Source organism: Perna viridis, chromosome 6 (assembly GCF_037379345.1).
Source record: "Perna viridis isolate PV_CMFRI_1.1 ecotype Kerala chromosome 6, ASM3737934v1, whole genome shotgun sequence".
Classification (NCBI taxonomy): domain Eukaryota; kingdom Metazoa; phylum Mollusca; class Bivalvia; order Mytilida; family Mytilidae; genus Perna; species Perna viridis.
This window is the reverse complement of record NC_142450.1, coordinates 39,789,127-39,806,684: the sequence shown is the minus strand read 5'-3', so window position 1 is coordinate 39,806,684 and position 17,558 is coordinate 39,789,127. Positions and strand designations below refer to the sequence as shown.

At 33.6% G+C, this 17,558-nt stretch overlaps 1 protein-coding gene across 1 annotated transcript; it reads left to right on the top strand.

Moving 5' to 3' along the window:
- The first annotated feature begins 3,396 nt into the window (after nucleotides 1-3,396).
- Nucleotides 3,397-12,084, top strand: LOC148614923 (uncharacterized). The gene is made up of 3 exons (XM_088590479.1): nucleotides 3,397-3,447; nucleotides 10,988-11,369; nucleotides 11,948-12,084. Exons 1-3 carry the CDS (start codon nucleotides 3,397-3,399, stop codon nucleotides 12,082-12,084), a joined length of 570 nt encoding a protein of 189 aa, XP_088446605.1.
- Nucleotides 12,085-17,558: the final 5,474 nt, after the last annotated feature.

The window sequence follows — 17,558 nt, the reverse complement described above, 5'->3', positions numbered from 1 at the left end:
CTTTTGCGATTATATTTTTACATCGAACTTCAAAGAACTATACAAAAAACACGATAACTTTCGTCTCAAATCGCCAACTTCCTTTTCTTATCTGTGGCAACATCCCTTCAGCACACGCGTTTAAAGTTCTGATTCTCACAAAAAAGTTATTCCAGATCTTGCCAGTACTCCGCTGACTTTTTGAACCGCGCTAGACTTCTCAAAATTACGCTGCTAAAACAGGATTATGTGGCTACTAAATAAAAGTCATAAGTACATAAGTTTTATGGTCGTCATCATGAATGGTGTATCCTTTTGCACAATAACAATTTATTTTTTCACCGTGTCACAGTTTCCCTTTTTAGTCCATGTGCTGGGAGGGTTCAAGGTGCATCCCCACTGATCAACTTCATGACGATTTTCAGGTACCTTTATATAAATCTCCCATTACCGGATCAATTTTGTGACTCAATTTTTCGAGCGCCTAAGTCTTAATGGGATAGCATAACTAAATATATATAGATATCATTATGTAGCCCAATTCCCCAGATTTACAATGATACCAAGAAAGATGCGGTATCACTTACAAATGTAGGGTTCTGAAGTAAAAATGAAAAGAAAAATTACCCCTACCCCGTTGTAAAATTGTTTAAATTGACGTATTTTCAAATGTCAAAACTCCTAGAGTATTTATGCTTCAGTAAAGAATGGCTGATTTAGTATTTTCTGTTTAGTATTATCACAATTGATACTTCTGGGGTTCTTTTGATGACTAATGTCGATTTTAAGGTTCACTATTTATGAAAAAAATTTACCCATAAAAAGTCGCATAAATTTGACTTTACAAGGTATAGCTCAACTAAAACGTCTCAAATTTGGTATCATTCGATGAATCAAATTCCTACATGAATAGGCTATAGATGTTGATATATTGCCACTAAGAAGGGGGAAGTTTACTATTGGGAAGTCAAAATTGTTCTAGCTACATAGTTCTCTTGGAACTTGTCTGTACATAAGTGTGAGATCAGCTTCCGCCAAATCTCTCTGTCACTTGCCTTTTTTTTCTGTCTCTTGATGCTTCGTCTTTCAAAGTTTTATTTCCCTTGCGTATGTGCTCAAGTATTTAAAGTTATCTACTTCCCTTACGCAATGATCCTCAATTTGTATGGGTGTGGTACAGTTATTATTAATTGCCAAGATCATTACTTTGATATCTAAACCTATAAAGTGTGCAATAGTCTCTAGTCGTGTTGTCTTCCTTTGCATTTGCTTTTTCTTACTAGAGATGAAAGACATGTCATCGGCAAAATCAAGATATTTCATCTCATAAATATTTTTTTTGTTCCCTAATACTGATCTAATAACGAGTCTATAACTGTGATAAAAGAGAAGAGGAGATATAATACAGCCTTGTCCCACTCCTGTGTGTACACTAAACCAGTCAGATAGTTCTCCTAAATGAATAACCCAGCATTCATACTTGTTGTATAATATCTTAATTAGTGTAAATGTTATCTAGTAGTCCATATGCTGTTGGTATTTTCCACATGCAATGTCTATCAATGCTGTCAAATGTTTTTTTTTCTGAAATATATAGAAATAAAGATGATCTTGCTTTGCCATTCTAAATTTTGTTCGATAATATTTCTGATTGTGAATATTGTTAGCTTTATTAGGTATTTCTTTAAGATGCTCAGCCCATCTTTCTTGTTGTTTTGCTTCAGGTGCTATGACATTACCTTTGTCCTTAACTGGTTTATCTGTACTTTGATGTTTACCACACGATTCTTCTACCTACTAAAGTCATCCCGAAGTACAGCTGCCTCTGCCTAATTACTTTGGTCACCAATGTATTTCCACTTATCTATTTCAGTTTTCGCTTTTACTTCTTTATAGTTCACCTAGGCACCTTGTTTTTTTTCAGCTTAAAATTATCACGTTTGTCACAAAGTTTCGATTTTAAACATTATGTATTATTGTCTCTTTATTTTCAAAGTCATTTTTGTAGATTAGATGTAGGTTATCTTTCAAACTAGGATTATTCAGAGATAATACATCATCTAACGGAAACGGAAATTAAAAAAACTGGGCTACTCCTTCTCTTTTTTTCTCTTTTGCCTGGCTTCTTACGAATATAAAAACAGATGGAATAAGAATAGTGTATAAATAATTCCCATATGTATAGACCCTTTTGAGCTATATCGGTGGAGAAGTCGATGAGCATGCTTAGAGCATGCTCAATATACACATCCGGGATGAAAATTATTTTGTCCTACCAAAACCCTAGGTTAAAGAACTTCGCTGACAACCTATTCCTGTATATAAATATAACCACTCCTGATTAAATCCACTTTGAATGATTTATTCCACAATAAGCTGTCACGTTAAGATGGTGTCCAGTCTTATCCGAACACTTTTTTTCTGATTTTCTGATAACACTCATTACTACATTATTTTCGAATGAAATAGCATCAAGATCTAAAGTTTTCAATTCTTTATATTACTTTTCACTATGCTCAGTTGAAATACTGACTCAAAAGCATTACACATTGCTGTTACTCTCAGAAAGATGGATCATCTAGATGCAAACACGTAGCACCTAAAAGAGTTCTTCAAATTTTGTTAAAAATCGTTTTTGAAATATACGACTGAAGATGTTGTCCAAATGCTCGATTTTATGATCGACAATATAATTGTCAAGTGAAGTTGACTGTATGCTTCGAATGGGACAAATTGTGCTTTGCTGCTCGCTGATCTATCCCTTCACCCTTATGAGGCTGACTTAAGTGCTGGTCTAACCAAAAAAAGGAGTAATATAGTTTATATAATATGTATAATGTTTTTAATGTCTTGAACTGATTGATTCCAAAAGATCTTTCGAATTTTTCAGGATCCACATTGAATTAGTACCACTACGAGAGTACCAAGTGTTGTGGTAGGACTGCAGACCCTCTTTGACAGTTGTGAGTATAGAAGTTAAAAGTTTTGAAAGAGGTTTGGTGGTACATTTTTCAGATCGAATAAATCTATCAAGGGAAGATAAGAAATTTGAGTCCGAATTGCTCATTTGCTTTTTGTTACTTTATATGTATGATTTTAGTTACTTTATGTTCTTTGTTGTGTATGTCTGTTTTCCATGTCTGGTCTTTTGTCCGTGTCATTTGATTACCGCTATAATATTGGTTCCCTTGATTACTTTCGTAAAGAATACGATTTTTTTAATCATTGTCTATCGAACTTTTGTTTCACTAGGTCAGTCCCTGATTGCCTCCCTGCATTAAGTGCTAAAGTACAAAGTGCTATATATATTTTTTTGGTACTACACTTTTTCAATTCTTGCCTACATAGCGCTTGACGATGCACTAACAATATAAAAGAAAGCAACCAATTTGGGAATGACATCAGTGAAGGATAAGCATGTCCTACTTCGCCGGTGGCAACCGTCATATTTCAAGTGATTATAATCCGGTAATAATCTAGCAACAATAATGCAGATCCCCGACATGAGTCATAAATGAGTCCGTCAAAGATAACTTATGCTAAGGCGATATCACTCAATTCAACAAAGTATCATAATACTGTACCAGATTCCATTTCTTGCAAAATGTAAAATTAAACATGTAGACTCAAAATGCTAAATAAAGAAACTAGATATAAAAAAAAGTACTAGCTCAAAATATAATATTACAATGAAAGTATGATTACTAACAAAATAATTACTGATTTACTATTTCTTCAAAAATACTCAAAAATACTAATCTCACATAGTAACACTCGATAGTAAAGAAATGAAAGTAAAGAAAAGATAAAAGTAAATAATAGCTATCTCAAAATCAATCTCAGAAATCCAAAATCAAATATTCAAATGCTTATACAATACGTCCGACTATTTCAAAGACAAAAACTCCACTCTAACAAGAAAAAGAAAAAGAGTGGCAAAACTCTAGGACAGTAACAATGGAAAAAATGCTCAGACCTCTAAACCAATCAGAATTCCAAATCAAACACATCTTCAATAACTTATCTACAATTAAACTGCCACGCCTGAATGCTTCCAAAAATACATGTCCACTACTGCAATATCATAGATCAGCCTATCATTACCTGAGGATCAAAGTCAAATATCAATACTCAAAGGCAGAAAAGGTATTCACCTGCTCTAAGAATAATGAAATATTATTCTTCGATTTATTTTATTGTCTCAATGAAATGTTTATAAATACAAATGTAATGTGCACAAAGCAAAGTGAAGTATAAAGTTAAAAATGCACGAAATGCACCCTGGCACAATATAGATGAAGTAAATAATGCGGAAATATTGAAAATTATCCGAAACAGACAAATCAAATTTAGATAATAGAAAGTCACCATTAACACTGGATTATACCAACTGTATAATTAAAAATGCCGGGATTTGATCTTGAACTTAATATAACATAGCAATAATTCTTGCGACAAAAATAGCATCGTGCCAAAATTCAAAGGATCGAAATAAAATGTATTTCTGTGCAAAATCCCTGTCAACATCCTGACACGTATAGTAGTTTGTTTATAATTTTAATTTAGAAAATACCTTAGTCAAAAAAGCTACATCATTGCAGCTGGGAAGTGTCAAGTTCGGTAGATAGTCAATCTGGTAAGACCTGGAATCGAATCTAATTGAAAATATCTCGTCTCACCTGTGAGATAGAAACTTCATATCGGTCAAACAAATGGTGATGTCGACCGTATTAATCATGTAGTGATGATGTTAACCAAGGCCCGGAAAGAAGAAATTTATCTGACAATATCTGGGCTATACAGAGAAGGTTAATGTACAGATTACGGACTCGACGGTAAAGAATCAACTGTGAAATGTATTGATCATAGGCTACAGATGTTGATATATTGCCACTAAAAAGGGGAAGTTTACTATTAGGAAGTCAAATTTATCCTACCTACCTAGCCCTCTTCGAACATGTATGTACATGAAGCTGAAATCAGCTGCCGCCAAATTTGTCTGTCCCTTGCCTACTTTTTGCTTATGTCCTATCTCTTTCAACTCTCTTTCTACCAGTATTCTCAATCTTTCTTTCCGGTCTTCCCTCTTTCTTCCCTACAGGAGTCATTCTGAAAGCGACATTTGCTGGGCAGTTTTGTTCATTCTCATGACGTGTCCTATCTACCTCCATCTCCGCTGATTAATTGCTAATTGAATGCTCTTTTGAGATGTTTGCTCCATAGGTCTTTCTTGGAGATTTTTTTTGCCAATGGGTTTTGCAGATTTTTACCCAAAGCGGGTTTTGTGGAGGGATGACAGCCTTTTTATATCACTCTGAACCCATTTCTATCTTTCTACTCAATAAAGTAATATTGATTTGACATTACTACTATAGATTCTGATCTTAATTTTAAGGGAAGCATTTCCTCATCGTCCTGAAGGTCTAAGCTGACAAAACCCAATCTTATTGTTGTTGCTTTGTCTTTGGATGTTCAATTCCCCGTACTTATGTGCCCAAGTATGTAACGTTATCTACTTCTTCTACGTCATGATCCTCAACTTGTATGGGTGTAGATCTTTGTCATATTAACATTAGTATTTAAACCTATGCAATGGGCAATAGTCTCTAGTCGTGTTGGCTTCCTTTACATTTGCTGTTTGTTACTAAAGATGTTCCAAATATCACCGGCAAAATAAAGACTTTCCAGGAAATATTGCATTGTCCATCTTATACCAGTATTTTGGATCCCTTATGCTGATCTTATACATCAGTCTACAGCTGTGAAAAGAGAAGAGGATATATAATACAACCAGAATTATTAATGAACAATGTTTAAAATGGAAAAGATCATCTTTAATTTAATAGATTTCAGAAAAAGCATTGGACAGCATTGACAAACATTGCATGTGGAAAATACTAACAGCATATGGACTACCAGATAAAACATTTCCCTAATTAAGGCATTCTGCAACAATGATGAATGCTGTGTTATCCATAACGGAGGACTATCTGGCTGGTTAATTGTACACACAGGAGTGAGACAAGGTTGTAGACATTTATAATCTAGCGCCAGCGCGTGTGGATAAAAAAGAATTTTTCGCCATCTGAGGGCAGAACTTACCCATTTAGCCTCTCCCGTTATGTTACTTTTCGTCAGGGGATGTCGGAGAATTTCCCATCGCTACTGATATCTTAACAGTGCATACAACTGCAAAACTTGATAAATAACAAATTTAAAAATATCTGTACAAATTGTTTGAACCAATGATTTGAAAGTTTTTTTTCACATAATGAACAAAATAAATGATACTTACTTTCTGCTTATTGACAACACTTTACACTGATGTATTATTTACACATGTAAAGACAATGTGATCATTTGTATGTAATGACAATTATGGTTCTGAAGTAAACATTATCGGATGTATTTCCATATAACAATTTGCTCCAATTGGAAGTAAATCAGTTTGTTGTTGGGGTTTAACGTCCGAGCAGCAATATTTCAGCTATATTCAGACAAGAAGTAAATCAGAAAAGATTGAGTGAATCTATAGTCATTTTCCACTTTTCCCAAACTATGGGTTTTCGGGAGACAATAAGATAATTGCAATCTTAAATCCCAGGGTTTGCTTCTTTTATTTAGCAAGAAAAAAAGGTTGCTTTTAAGTTATTGTTGTGTAAAATAAAACATTGAGGTTATATCTGCAAGAACTGGTATTCAATAATTCAAAACAAGTGAGTCAAATATAAGTGACAAATTTTAAACAAAGGGATATATGAATAAAGATGTTTCCTCAAAAAAAAAAGTTTGTGTGTAAAAAAAAATCCTCATAGATTTAACATGATTTATAAACTAGATGATACTTTCAAAATAACTGCATTGTGTATTGTACTCGGTACTTGAAAAAAAATATTCCAAACAAAAGTCGTTTACTTTATACGATATTTATTTAAATACCAGTAAATATAAAGTTCATTTAGCAAAGTAGTTATTTTACCTTGTTTGATTCCTATTCAACAAGATCAGAAGTTAGAGCTAAATCGCTTTAAATGGTCAATTACCGTAACCTTATCTATAGTCGAGGTAAAAGAAAACATGTAGACGATGGAATGTTTTTATTTTCAAACTTGTAGATTGTAAAAGTCCTTCTTTTGACGATGATGGACTTAAGATCAAAGTTCGTCAAGCGGGACAAAAAAGTTTATTTGTCATGTATTTGCCTATGATTCTATATGCACTGTATACACTTCTTCTAACATCATTTCTGGCAAGTTAAACATTTGTTATAATAGGAAACAACCGCATTTTGATATTTCTCGACGCATCGGGACGTATACATAAGGGGACTTGTTCTTATTCCATAATAATATCATGACAAAAAAAGAGCGTTTTGCAAATTGAATTTCAGGACTTGTGCAGTAACTTTATTGCTGCATTTATTTGACTTCACCTACATTATTAACCTTCTCTTACAAAACGGTTTACGTTCTCGTAAGTGCTTGCAAACAGTTTGCAGGGTTACTTTTCTAGATTAAATGACTAGTTTGTTTTATTTAATATTCAGTGATGATATTTGAAAAGCATATCAGTGAAATATAACGTAAAAGTAATTTGAATCGAAAATAATAAATTATGAACACCAAAATAATAGTTGTTGTTATATTTGCACCAAATAAAATAAACTATTGTAAACTTTGCCATGTCACCATTTTCATCTTTTATATAGTAGATAATTTTCCATATAAATTCTTGTCAATAAGTTTAAACGATTAATATATTTGACACTGAGGATATAACAACTTAAACAAGTCTACTTCATGTATCTACTTTCCAACAGCGTCTAACTAAATTCATTTTTATCAAAAATATCAAGTACAACTCGAACGGGATTGATTAACAATTGTCTTACCCATACCAACTTTTTCCCGATACCCGAATCATATTTAAACAAAATTTCATTTTTACCGAACATAAAGATTTTTAAAATGATCAAGATGTGTAGTATATAAGATTTATTCATTCCACATCATGAAATTTCATAAATATTTCGGATATTTCATTTTTTGGTGATATTTTTTTTATCTTATTTATACTTGGAGGTTTAAATTAGAAGCCGTAGAGGTTTGATTCCGCAGTGTATCGGGATTATCCGACCAGCAACGGGCAGATACGATATTGTATAGAAAAAAAATATATATATAAATAAAAGGGTATAAAAGTTCACCCTCCATATGCTATAGTAAAGTACTAATCTCAGAATATTCAACTTCGTTTGATTTGAAAAAGAAACAAATGTTGGTGTTTTAATGGTATTTGTGGAGGGACCCTCCTTAAAATGGCGATAACGGATTACTTTATACGCAAGTTTTACAAACTCATCATACTGTTCAAAAAGCTGATTGAAATGCGACAGATATGATTGAAATTGTAAACAATGCCAGGTCGATGTTTTACAATTTTATCAGTTTGCTTGTTCTCTGCGAAAGAAAAACACCATTAAAAAAACTGAAAATCAATTAAGTCTCACAGCGTTTAGCTTGCAAGAACGGAAAACAAGATACACTACAATACTAACTGATACATGTCGACGAATAAAATAAATAAGCAGCAGTCCAGCTAAGAAACGTTCAAAAGGCTATTCTTGCATAAAACGCTACATGTGTTTTATCTTTGCAATCTGTTCAATGTGGTATAAAAACAAATTATTCATTATATAGGGGCAGTTTTGACGGAAAATTTCACAATACTTTTTTCCTTTATTACCAGGTAAATTGTATTTCCATGACCAGGGTCAATTGCATACAGGCTTACAGCGGCAGTCGTTTCTTTCATCTCTTACAAAATTACTCAAATCATACGTCGTTTGACACTCGGATAACGATTGTCAGACGATAAATCATTTATTTTTTTCCCATTTACAATTTTTGAGAAGGCTGGCAGTGAGTGTCGAATGTCAGACACTGTTTCAGAGCTTGGGTCAATAAAAGCTTTTATCACTGTCATATAAAATTAAGGACTGAAATAAACAAATAAAAAAGAAAAACACCATTATGCACGAATCACTTATTTTACACGATCCTTACATGGACTGCTACATAAATAAATAAAGAAAGGAAATCTTTATTTAAAAAAAGATTCACAAACGGGATAAATGATTGAGGTAAAACATGGTATACTACTGCTATTCTATTGTGTCGATTAATTACAATAGTTCAATATGAAGTAACAACTCTCGAAATAAAGCCTCTAACAGTAAAGATATTTCTGTGATGTTTGTTATTTTTTTTATTTGTTATTTGTTTACTAATATCACAGGTAAAACATACTAATAGTCTTGTTTTCAATTTTAGCACACATACAACGACAGACTAACATACTTTTACGTTATTTAGTATCAGAAATGATATACCTCTACTTAATTCGAACTATGAATTTCATTTTCTTCCGTATTCAGTCAATCAAAAAGATCAATATGGGATTCTTAGAGTGGTAAAAGTGGCAAAAGTACTTCATATTATCGCTTTTAAACTTCAGGGGCAACATACACCTTGAAGCCTACAAAATTTGCTTGTAAGAGAGAAAGACACAATAATTTAAATTTTGAGAATAGTAAGTTTAAATCTCATTTTTTTTCAATTATTTTGATATATCAATTACCACTAATACATTTTTTTTAAAATAACTTATAGTTCATGTTAATAATTCACTGTAAATCACAATGTAAGTTTTTTCATATGGCGGAGATTGCATTTTATTTCTAATCGGAGCAGGATTCTGTTCAGTTTCTCAGTGTCTATAAACGAGCACTTTTTTTTTTATTGTTTTTTTATCGTAGCAAGCTTTAGGTCAATGATGAAGATCCTTATGGTATATTGAGCTCTCATTTTTGAGTAATTTCAAGCTTTTGTATATATATTCTTTTTTCTTTCACTTGAGCTCTGACATTTCCTGGGTTCTCTGAATGCTATGTTTACGTTTTGGCAATAGCCTTTAAAACCGGTGTTCCCCAGTTGCTCGTATTAAATTTATTTCAAAATATTTTTCATTCAAAGTCACAAAGAGTCATTTAAGTAATTTTTAGAGCTTTTTTTGTAGTAGATATTTCTGTTGAAGTTTGGGGACAATTATTTTGCGGAAAGAGAAAAATATTTTTATGATAATGAAGCGTATTTTCAGGTAGTTATGGACAACCACAAGTTGGTTTTATGCAGGATTGTTTGAGGGAGCGTATTTACATTGCGGCTTTATATGAATTTCAAATTAGAGTTGTATATAAAGTAAGTCGTGATAAAAGGTTAGCAGATTATTTGAGGTAAGGCGTATGTTGATTTAAATAGGTATAAAGGAGTTCTTGAGGAATCATATTTATTTTCACATGATTGGTAATATATGCCTTTTATTTCTTTTTTGTCAATTTAAGGATTCAGTTAAAAACTTATGTTATGTTTTGTCTGAATTTTGATTTCTATCCGATTCCTTCTTTGGTGTTAGTATTGAGTTTATATGCACAATTCTTGAGTAGAACGTTTAAAGCTGTAGATTCTTTTAGAGATTATATTAGCGCTATTAAGGTGACAGATTTAGTTTTAAATGAGAGTGTTGTTCCTTTTCAGTCTCCATATTTAAGTGCTAAAATGGTTGTCTAGGTTTAAATTACATTGTCCGTCAAGTTTTACATACCGTTATGTTTAGAAAGTCTTATTTGGTTCATGATTCTTCTTTTAGTTTTGATAAAAATAAGCAGGTCTGCAGAGGTAATTTTTTATTTACGTAAGAGATAGAGCGTATTGTTAATTAAGATTAAAAGGTCTAAGACCATTCAGTTTGGAGAAAGAGAGATAGTTATTCGTTTGATGAAGATTCCAGATTCATCTGTGTGTTCAATTAATGCATATTTGCATATAGTGTATATTTTAATGTGTCTGATGAGCTTATTGTTTTAAGAGTGGCTACGGTAAAGTTGTCCCAGTAATGAATTATCAGTTTCAGAAGGTTCTAATGGGTTTGATTTCAGATATTGGTCTAGATTCGAGAAATTATTTGTCTCAATTTTTTACTTAATTATCTGCCATTTATTCCAAAATATTTTAATAATATAGTTTGTACGACTCAAGCCTTCCCTTGTGCTACTATTGGCAAGCTGACTGGTTGGACATCTTCTGGAAAAGTTAATTTAAGTTTTATAGATATTGTAATTATTCATGTAGGGACTAATAATATTGCTTCTAGTCAATCAGTGAATACTATCATGTCATATCATAGAAATTTAATTTACACTCTAACTAATGCTAAGATTATTCTTACATCTATTTTGCCTACATTAGTATTTCATAAGTATACAGTTGATAAAGTAACGTCTGTTAGTCGATCATTAAAAGAGTTATGTAAGAGAAGACACATATTATACTGTAATTTTCATATAAGTATATTTATATAAGAACTCTCCTGGTTCCTTAATATGATGGAGGTGAAACCTTTTAACGCTTCCGAAGAAACATTAATAAAAAACATTTTTTTTTGTCAGCTCTTATTTGATATGTTATACATTGAAGTATTTGTAATGATATATATTTGCCCTAAAGCATTATACTAATTGACATGGTTTTTATTACGATTTGATTCATTTAATCGAATTGTTTCGTTTCAATTCTTTCTTTTATCGATAATTTTCACTTCGTTTTGGTTCGTTTTCGTTTCGCAATTTTTATGACCCGAGAATTATGGGTAATATTGATGACGTAATTTTCGTAAACATCCAGGAACCATACTGCAGACTATAAGGCCAACTCTATCTTGGAAAAAAACTATGATTCGAAACGTATTTAATTATCGAAATTAGCAAATACTGAGACAGGTTTGGCGCTCAATCGCACACACACAAGTATACGCAAATGAAGCTGCCATTATGCTGTTTTTTTAGCCCCTGAAAATGCAGGTACAAACCGGATATTGATGCTTTTTCTTGCCATAAGTATACAAAACCAAGTTGATAATACAACCATGAACGCTGCCATCGGGAGCGTATTATATGGACCTGAAGATCACCTTCACTTAAACTTATCTGGTACAGAATTATTTAGGAAGAAGATCATTAAAATAATACAGAACCAGAGTGTGTGTTGATTTGTAATATTCTGTTATATTGTATAGTGATTTGTCTTACGTATATTGTTTTTCTCTTTTCTAGAAGCTGACATCTACATTTTGATGCTGCTTTCTTGTAAACTACTCGTGATCTTTATTCATCATAAGTTTGTTGGTCATTCGAATTATATTGATTTGGTGTGTCATGTATACTTAATTTGATTCTCTATCCTACATAATAACAACTCGATGAGCTGTCCCGTACTACTATATATCGTATATTAAGTTACAGCCCTGGATTTATCCTACGATGAGGAATGACCCGGCCAGCAAAAGCTATATATCTTTATATAGCCTAGGTGGCCGAGTGGTCAAGGGCTCTGAACTATGTGCAGGCGGTGTGGCCATAGATGTCACAGCGGTACGAGTTCGAGTCCCACCGAGGAAACGACAAATAAATTGCATCGCAAATTTGACAGTTCTAATATCGTTTGGAATTTTTAGACCCTTCTTTACTTACATTATCTCACCTGTATCAATTTGATCCGATGGAACAGTATAGCAAATAGATTCGTCAAATTATAAGACGTTTGTATTATAATGATTTGTTGTGACATGTATCGTTAGTTTGATCCTCTATCCTACATAATAACACCTAGATAAGCTGTCCCGTACTACCATACATTGTGTACTAAGTTGCAGCCCTAGATTTATCCTACCAGGAGGAATGACCCGGCCAGCGAAAGTTATATATATATATAGTCTAGCTGGCCGAGTGGTATAGGACCGGTGTTGCCATATATGTTTTAGTGGTACGAGTTCGAGTCCCGTGGAGGAAACGACCCAAAACTTGCTTTGCAAATTCGACAGTTCTAACATCGTTGGGAATTTTTCAGACCAAATGATGGTTACATTAACATTGAATATTTCGGATAACAAAGGTGATAAAAAAAACCTAGAAATGAATGAAATGTGGAAAGCAATTAGGAAAGTCAAATTATAGTAGAACAGCGTATTGATGTCTACAAATCAACAGCCCAAACAAAATACAACTGGCCAGTGCAAATCACGTGGAGATAAAAGATGTAAAACCTGTATCCAGATACTGCTCACCAAAACGTTTAAAAGCTACAGAACTGGAAAGGAATACGCCATTTTTGCAACGTGGCTCGCAAAACCGAAATCACCATATACTTTCTCCAGTGCTGATGTGGTATGCAGTACGTAGGCGAAACAGAACAACCTTCCAACAGGGGCATGAATGGTCATCGCAGTGACTACAAATGTAAACCAGACCTCCCTCTAAGTCGCCATCGTTGATCTGCCGGACACACCCAGGATGATTTCCACAACACTGTTGTAACGATCATAGATCAAAATAATACCTGGTCAAAAAATAAAAGAATGCCTCGGGAAAGAGTTTGGATGAAAAAAATACAAATAATTTCTCAGCACTATATGCTATACATCAATAAGCCGTACTACTATAATTTGACTTTCCTAATTGTTATTCCACATTTAATTCATTTCTAATTTTTTTATTACCTTAGTCCCCTTGATTATTTTTTTATAAAAACACCCTCGTTCCCGTTCTTATTTAAATGACTTATCATTTGCTTATGTGTGCCTTTGATAAAGGTACAATCACCCACACTGTGATTCAGCTTCAGCATCAATGTTTTGATCTTGAACTTTGTTAGTTTTATGCTGAAGTAGGATATCGATTATCCGAAATATTCAATGTAAAATGTTACCATCATTTGGTCTAATAAATTCCCAACGATGTTAGAACTGTCAAATTTGCAAAGCATATTTTTGGTTGTTCCCTCAGCGGGACTCGAACTCGTACCGTAGTACCGCTCTGTCATCTATGGCAACACCGCCTGCACAAAGTCCAGAGTCCTAGACCACTCGGTCAACTATCCAATAGAGATATTCAATGTAATGTAAATTAGTTTATTTGGTGATGTTATATATATTTATATATATATATATAGCGGCAGCCTTATAGGCATTGTGCACTTTTGCCAAAAAAATATAATTTATGTATTTTATTTCTGATATTTCTGATATGCTTATATTATTTATGCTTGTTTTGTTACTAAGTATTTATGTATTAATATGATACGAATGTCAATACAAGTAAATTCTTTATTTTTCTTTTATTTCAAGTCTAGATAATTGTATTAATTTTCATTTAAATTTTTTTGGCAATTGGTTAGGTGGAAATTGTTTGCTTTTATTTTCCACTTTGGAGTTTACCCAGTTCGATCTGGATAGATCTTGGGGAGACTAGTTTTTGAGAGTTTTACTCACTGTTTACTCAAGATATTTCATTGGGTTATTTAATTTACATATTAGCTATAGCAGCAAGTTGAAAAGAGTTCATTGCATTATATATAAGACCAGACCTTTCATCATTTAAAATTTCAGAAACTTTTGACAGCCTTCTATGGAGTTATTACCTCTGAAATTTCGATTTCGGACGTAGATTGCTATTTTCTTGTTACTATTTCTAAAATTCTACACCTCAGAATCAAGGGTATATAATTCCTTCACATGTTTCGGTGAGAATTCCAAGTGTCTCAATTATAGAACCCTCTCCACTTTTGTTAGAATGTTAGAAAAGTTTGTTCATTTTTTTGTAAAACTATGGCATAAATGTGCAAATACATTTAATAGCCTGTAACCTAGCAGGATCCCCCTTTTATTTTTTTATCTACCCCCGTATACTGTACATGTATCTGCTGAAGCGGAGATACAAGGCGATCCAATTACTCATAACGGGCCATACTGGTTTGCGTCGTTGTTATAAATGTAGCTCTACAAAAAATTTAGAGAAAGACACATGGGCTACAATATTGTAGCTACCCAAGGTCCCTCTGTGTATACTTATGAGATTGGGACTGCAATATCATACGTCTGCAACTACTCTATCAAAATTGTAGGTAATATCTGCACCACACTTTCTTGTGACAACTATAGTTCTGTGTGATATCTTATTTACGGATGTTTCAAACAGGGAACTAGAACTAGAGTTGTAGGACAGATGTTCAAAATGGCCAATGTCAAACCTATTGAAACAAATTGAATGCTACTCTTGGTCGGTCTGTTTCTACTTTCGTTTTAAGCAAGGTTTTACCAGGGACAACTTCAAAAGAATTGAAGCGACTTGCCAAATCCTTCCATTTCAGTTTCCGTTAGGGGAGCAATCATTTTATTTCATGGGGTTTAGGGTAAATGTTAAGTCTTTACTTTTTTGAAAAAATACAGATCCAACATCTTCCATGACGATGTTTTTAAATCAAAAAAGCAATTAAATGATTCCATATCTAGACCTTAAATTATACCTTCCGGGCATTTAAGTTCACCCCAACAGAAGTACATATACATATTGCAAGTACGTAAGTTTTTGTTTGTCTTCTTGTTTTTCTTATCATCAGTTTGTAGTTGTACATGTGAAATATTTATATAACCGAAAAATCACTGCATCAAGGTTTTCGATATCACAAGTTTCTGAAATTTTTCATCCGATACAAGGACCTTATTCTCAATTACAGATGTACTTGTAAACGATTAATACACGCATGTTAGCTCCCATCCCACGGTAAATGATAGAAGAAAGTATTATCTATATATTTTTTTCTCTTCTTGTTTTTGTTTTTTGTTTTTTTTATTTAAGTGCTTCTCCATCTAAAATAGGACAAAATGTGCATAAGGTCTGGCACATGAAGGAAATAAACACAGAGATCTTATTGCATTATCCAACTATTTATACCTGATAGTCTTCAGAAATAAACATCAAGGTGTTTTGCCTTTTTAAGATATTTATATGTCAAATCTAGTGAAAATGCACTGTGAAAAAATGGCAGGGAAAATTTCCCTCACTTTTTCCTTATATAACCAGTCAAACAACATGTACGTCAAAATGGCTTTAGGATAAATTCAAATAGCTTTTCAGTTGTTTTCCAGATGTATTGGATATAGTTGAGGCAAAAAAAGGACCAAATTGAGAATTATGATGTGCCATCTACTGCCTGATTTTAACATAGAACGGTACTTCACTGATTTATAGCACAGTCGTTGGGAAAATGGACGAATCCGTTATTGGACTATCAAAGGCCTTGCTATAAAAGTTTTCGAAAATACCCCTTTAACTCTAATTTGCAGTTTTTATTGCCTATTGAACGACACCCGAACTTGTTGGCTTTTAATGTGCTAGCACATCTAGTTGTGCTTTAAAAATGTCGGTATTCATACCAGTCGAAAAAGGATTTTTTTAAGCCAGTTTGCAATGCTGCAAGGATTCATGGGGTCATTTGGCTTCCTAAAACTCAAAAGTCACTGTCCCGACTTATTATATCTCCATGTTTGTTGATGTAAGCCAAAATACCCTTCACATTTCATTTTCCCTTTTCACTCTCAGCGAATGATTTGAAAATTATTTCGAATGGCAATGAACAAATTTTCCTAGGTTTTGTCAATTAAACCAGAGTGAAGACAATTTCACTGAGGCAATCATCCATATAGTTAATGTCTATATTTTGGATGTCATATTATCTACCGGCCCACGTGAGCGCGAGAAGGATCGATACTTTCATGGTTCATTCTTTCAAACTAAGATTCTCGTTTGAATTTAAAGAATGCATAAGAACTACATTTACGCCCCAAGGTTTTGTATACCATGGCCTTGGTGTGCGTTTGTAAAATACATCGGTTAGGATTTGCTTAATCAGCGGATGTTTCACTATTTCTCTCATTCTACTTCCTCATGCATATCCGAAATAGCTATCCTATAGAGGTTTATGCTACGGTATTCGTAGCCCGTTTGGAAAAGGTAGGATAAGAAATCTATAGACTCCTCAGAAGCCTGAACGGGATTAAGCTTTCCGTCCACCACACAGGGGAACTCAGTGTCGCCAACAGCTATTGTAAAAGGATTGTGTGCCTGGTATCCAGGCACCAACGAGGAGTTCGGTAGCCTCTTTTGAAAGGCCCGTTGTCTCTCTGTCTGCCCTGAAACTTTCCACGCAGCTAATTTAAGGGTGTTTGTTTCTATTAGGGGTGAAACCTTTGCTGGGGACATATCAACATATTTTCCAGTGGATGTAGCACAATCGGGCGTTCTATTGCCATTTCAATCAACATCAGTTATTTAGCCTGAATCTGCCAGGACGAGGTTATGATGACCAGACCCGATTTCACTTTTTTTTCGCTTTCGCGAGACAGCGAGCATTCAGACGAAATCTCCGAAGAGATCGGTCTTTATAGTTAGCCCATTACACTATTTATCTGATTGAACACACTTTTGTTCATCATCCAGTCTCTTGGACTTTCCATGTGTCGGGACTCCTAATCTGACTGACAATTTTGTTCCCTTGGATAAATTCTGCAGTTAGAGTTATCCTTCTTTGGAAGCAAAATATTCCGCGACTGATCTTCTGAAGATTTCAAGATTTTGTCGAGCCCATGCGGTAAATGTGTGGTACTCCTGTCAGGTTGTCCATCTTTAG

What these genes read in the sequence shown, in the direction of transcription:
- LOC148614923 (XM_088590479.1), top strand. Translation starts at nt 3,397, where the DNA reads ATGTCCTACTTCGCCGGTGGCAACCGTCATATTTCAAGTGATTATAAT. An exon ending in TTTCAAGTGATTATAATCCG is followed by an intron (nt 3,448 to 10,987) that starts GTAATAATCTAG and finishes ATATTGGTCTAG; the next exon opens with ATTCGAGAAATTATTTGTCT. An exon ending in GAGAAGACACATATTATACT is followed by an intron (nt 11,370 to 11,947) that starts GTAATTTTCATA and finishes TACAAAACCAAG; the next exon opens with TTGATAATACAACCATGAAC.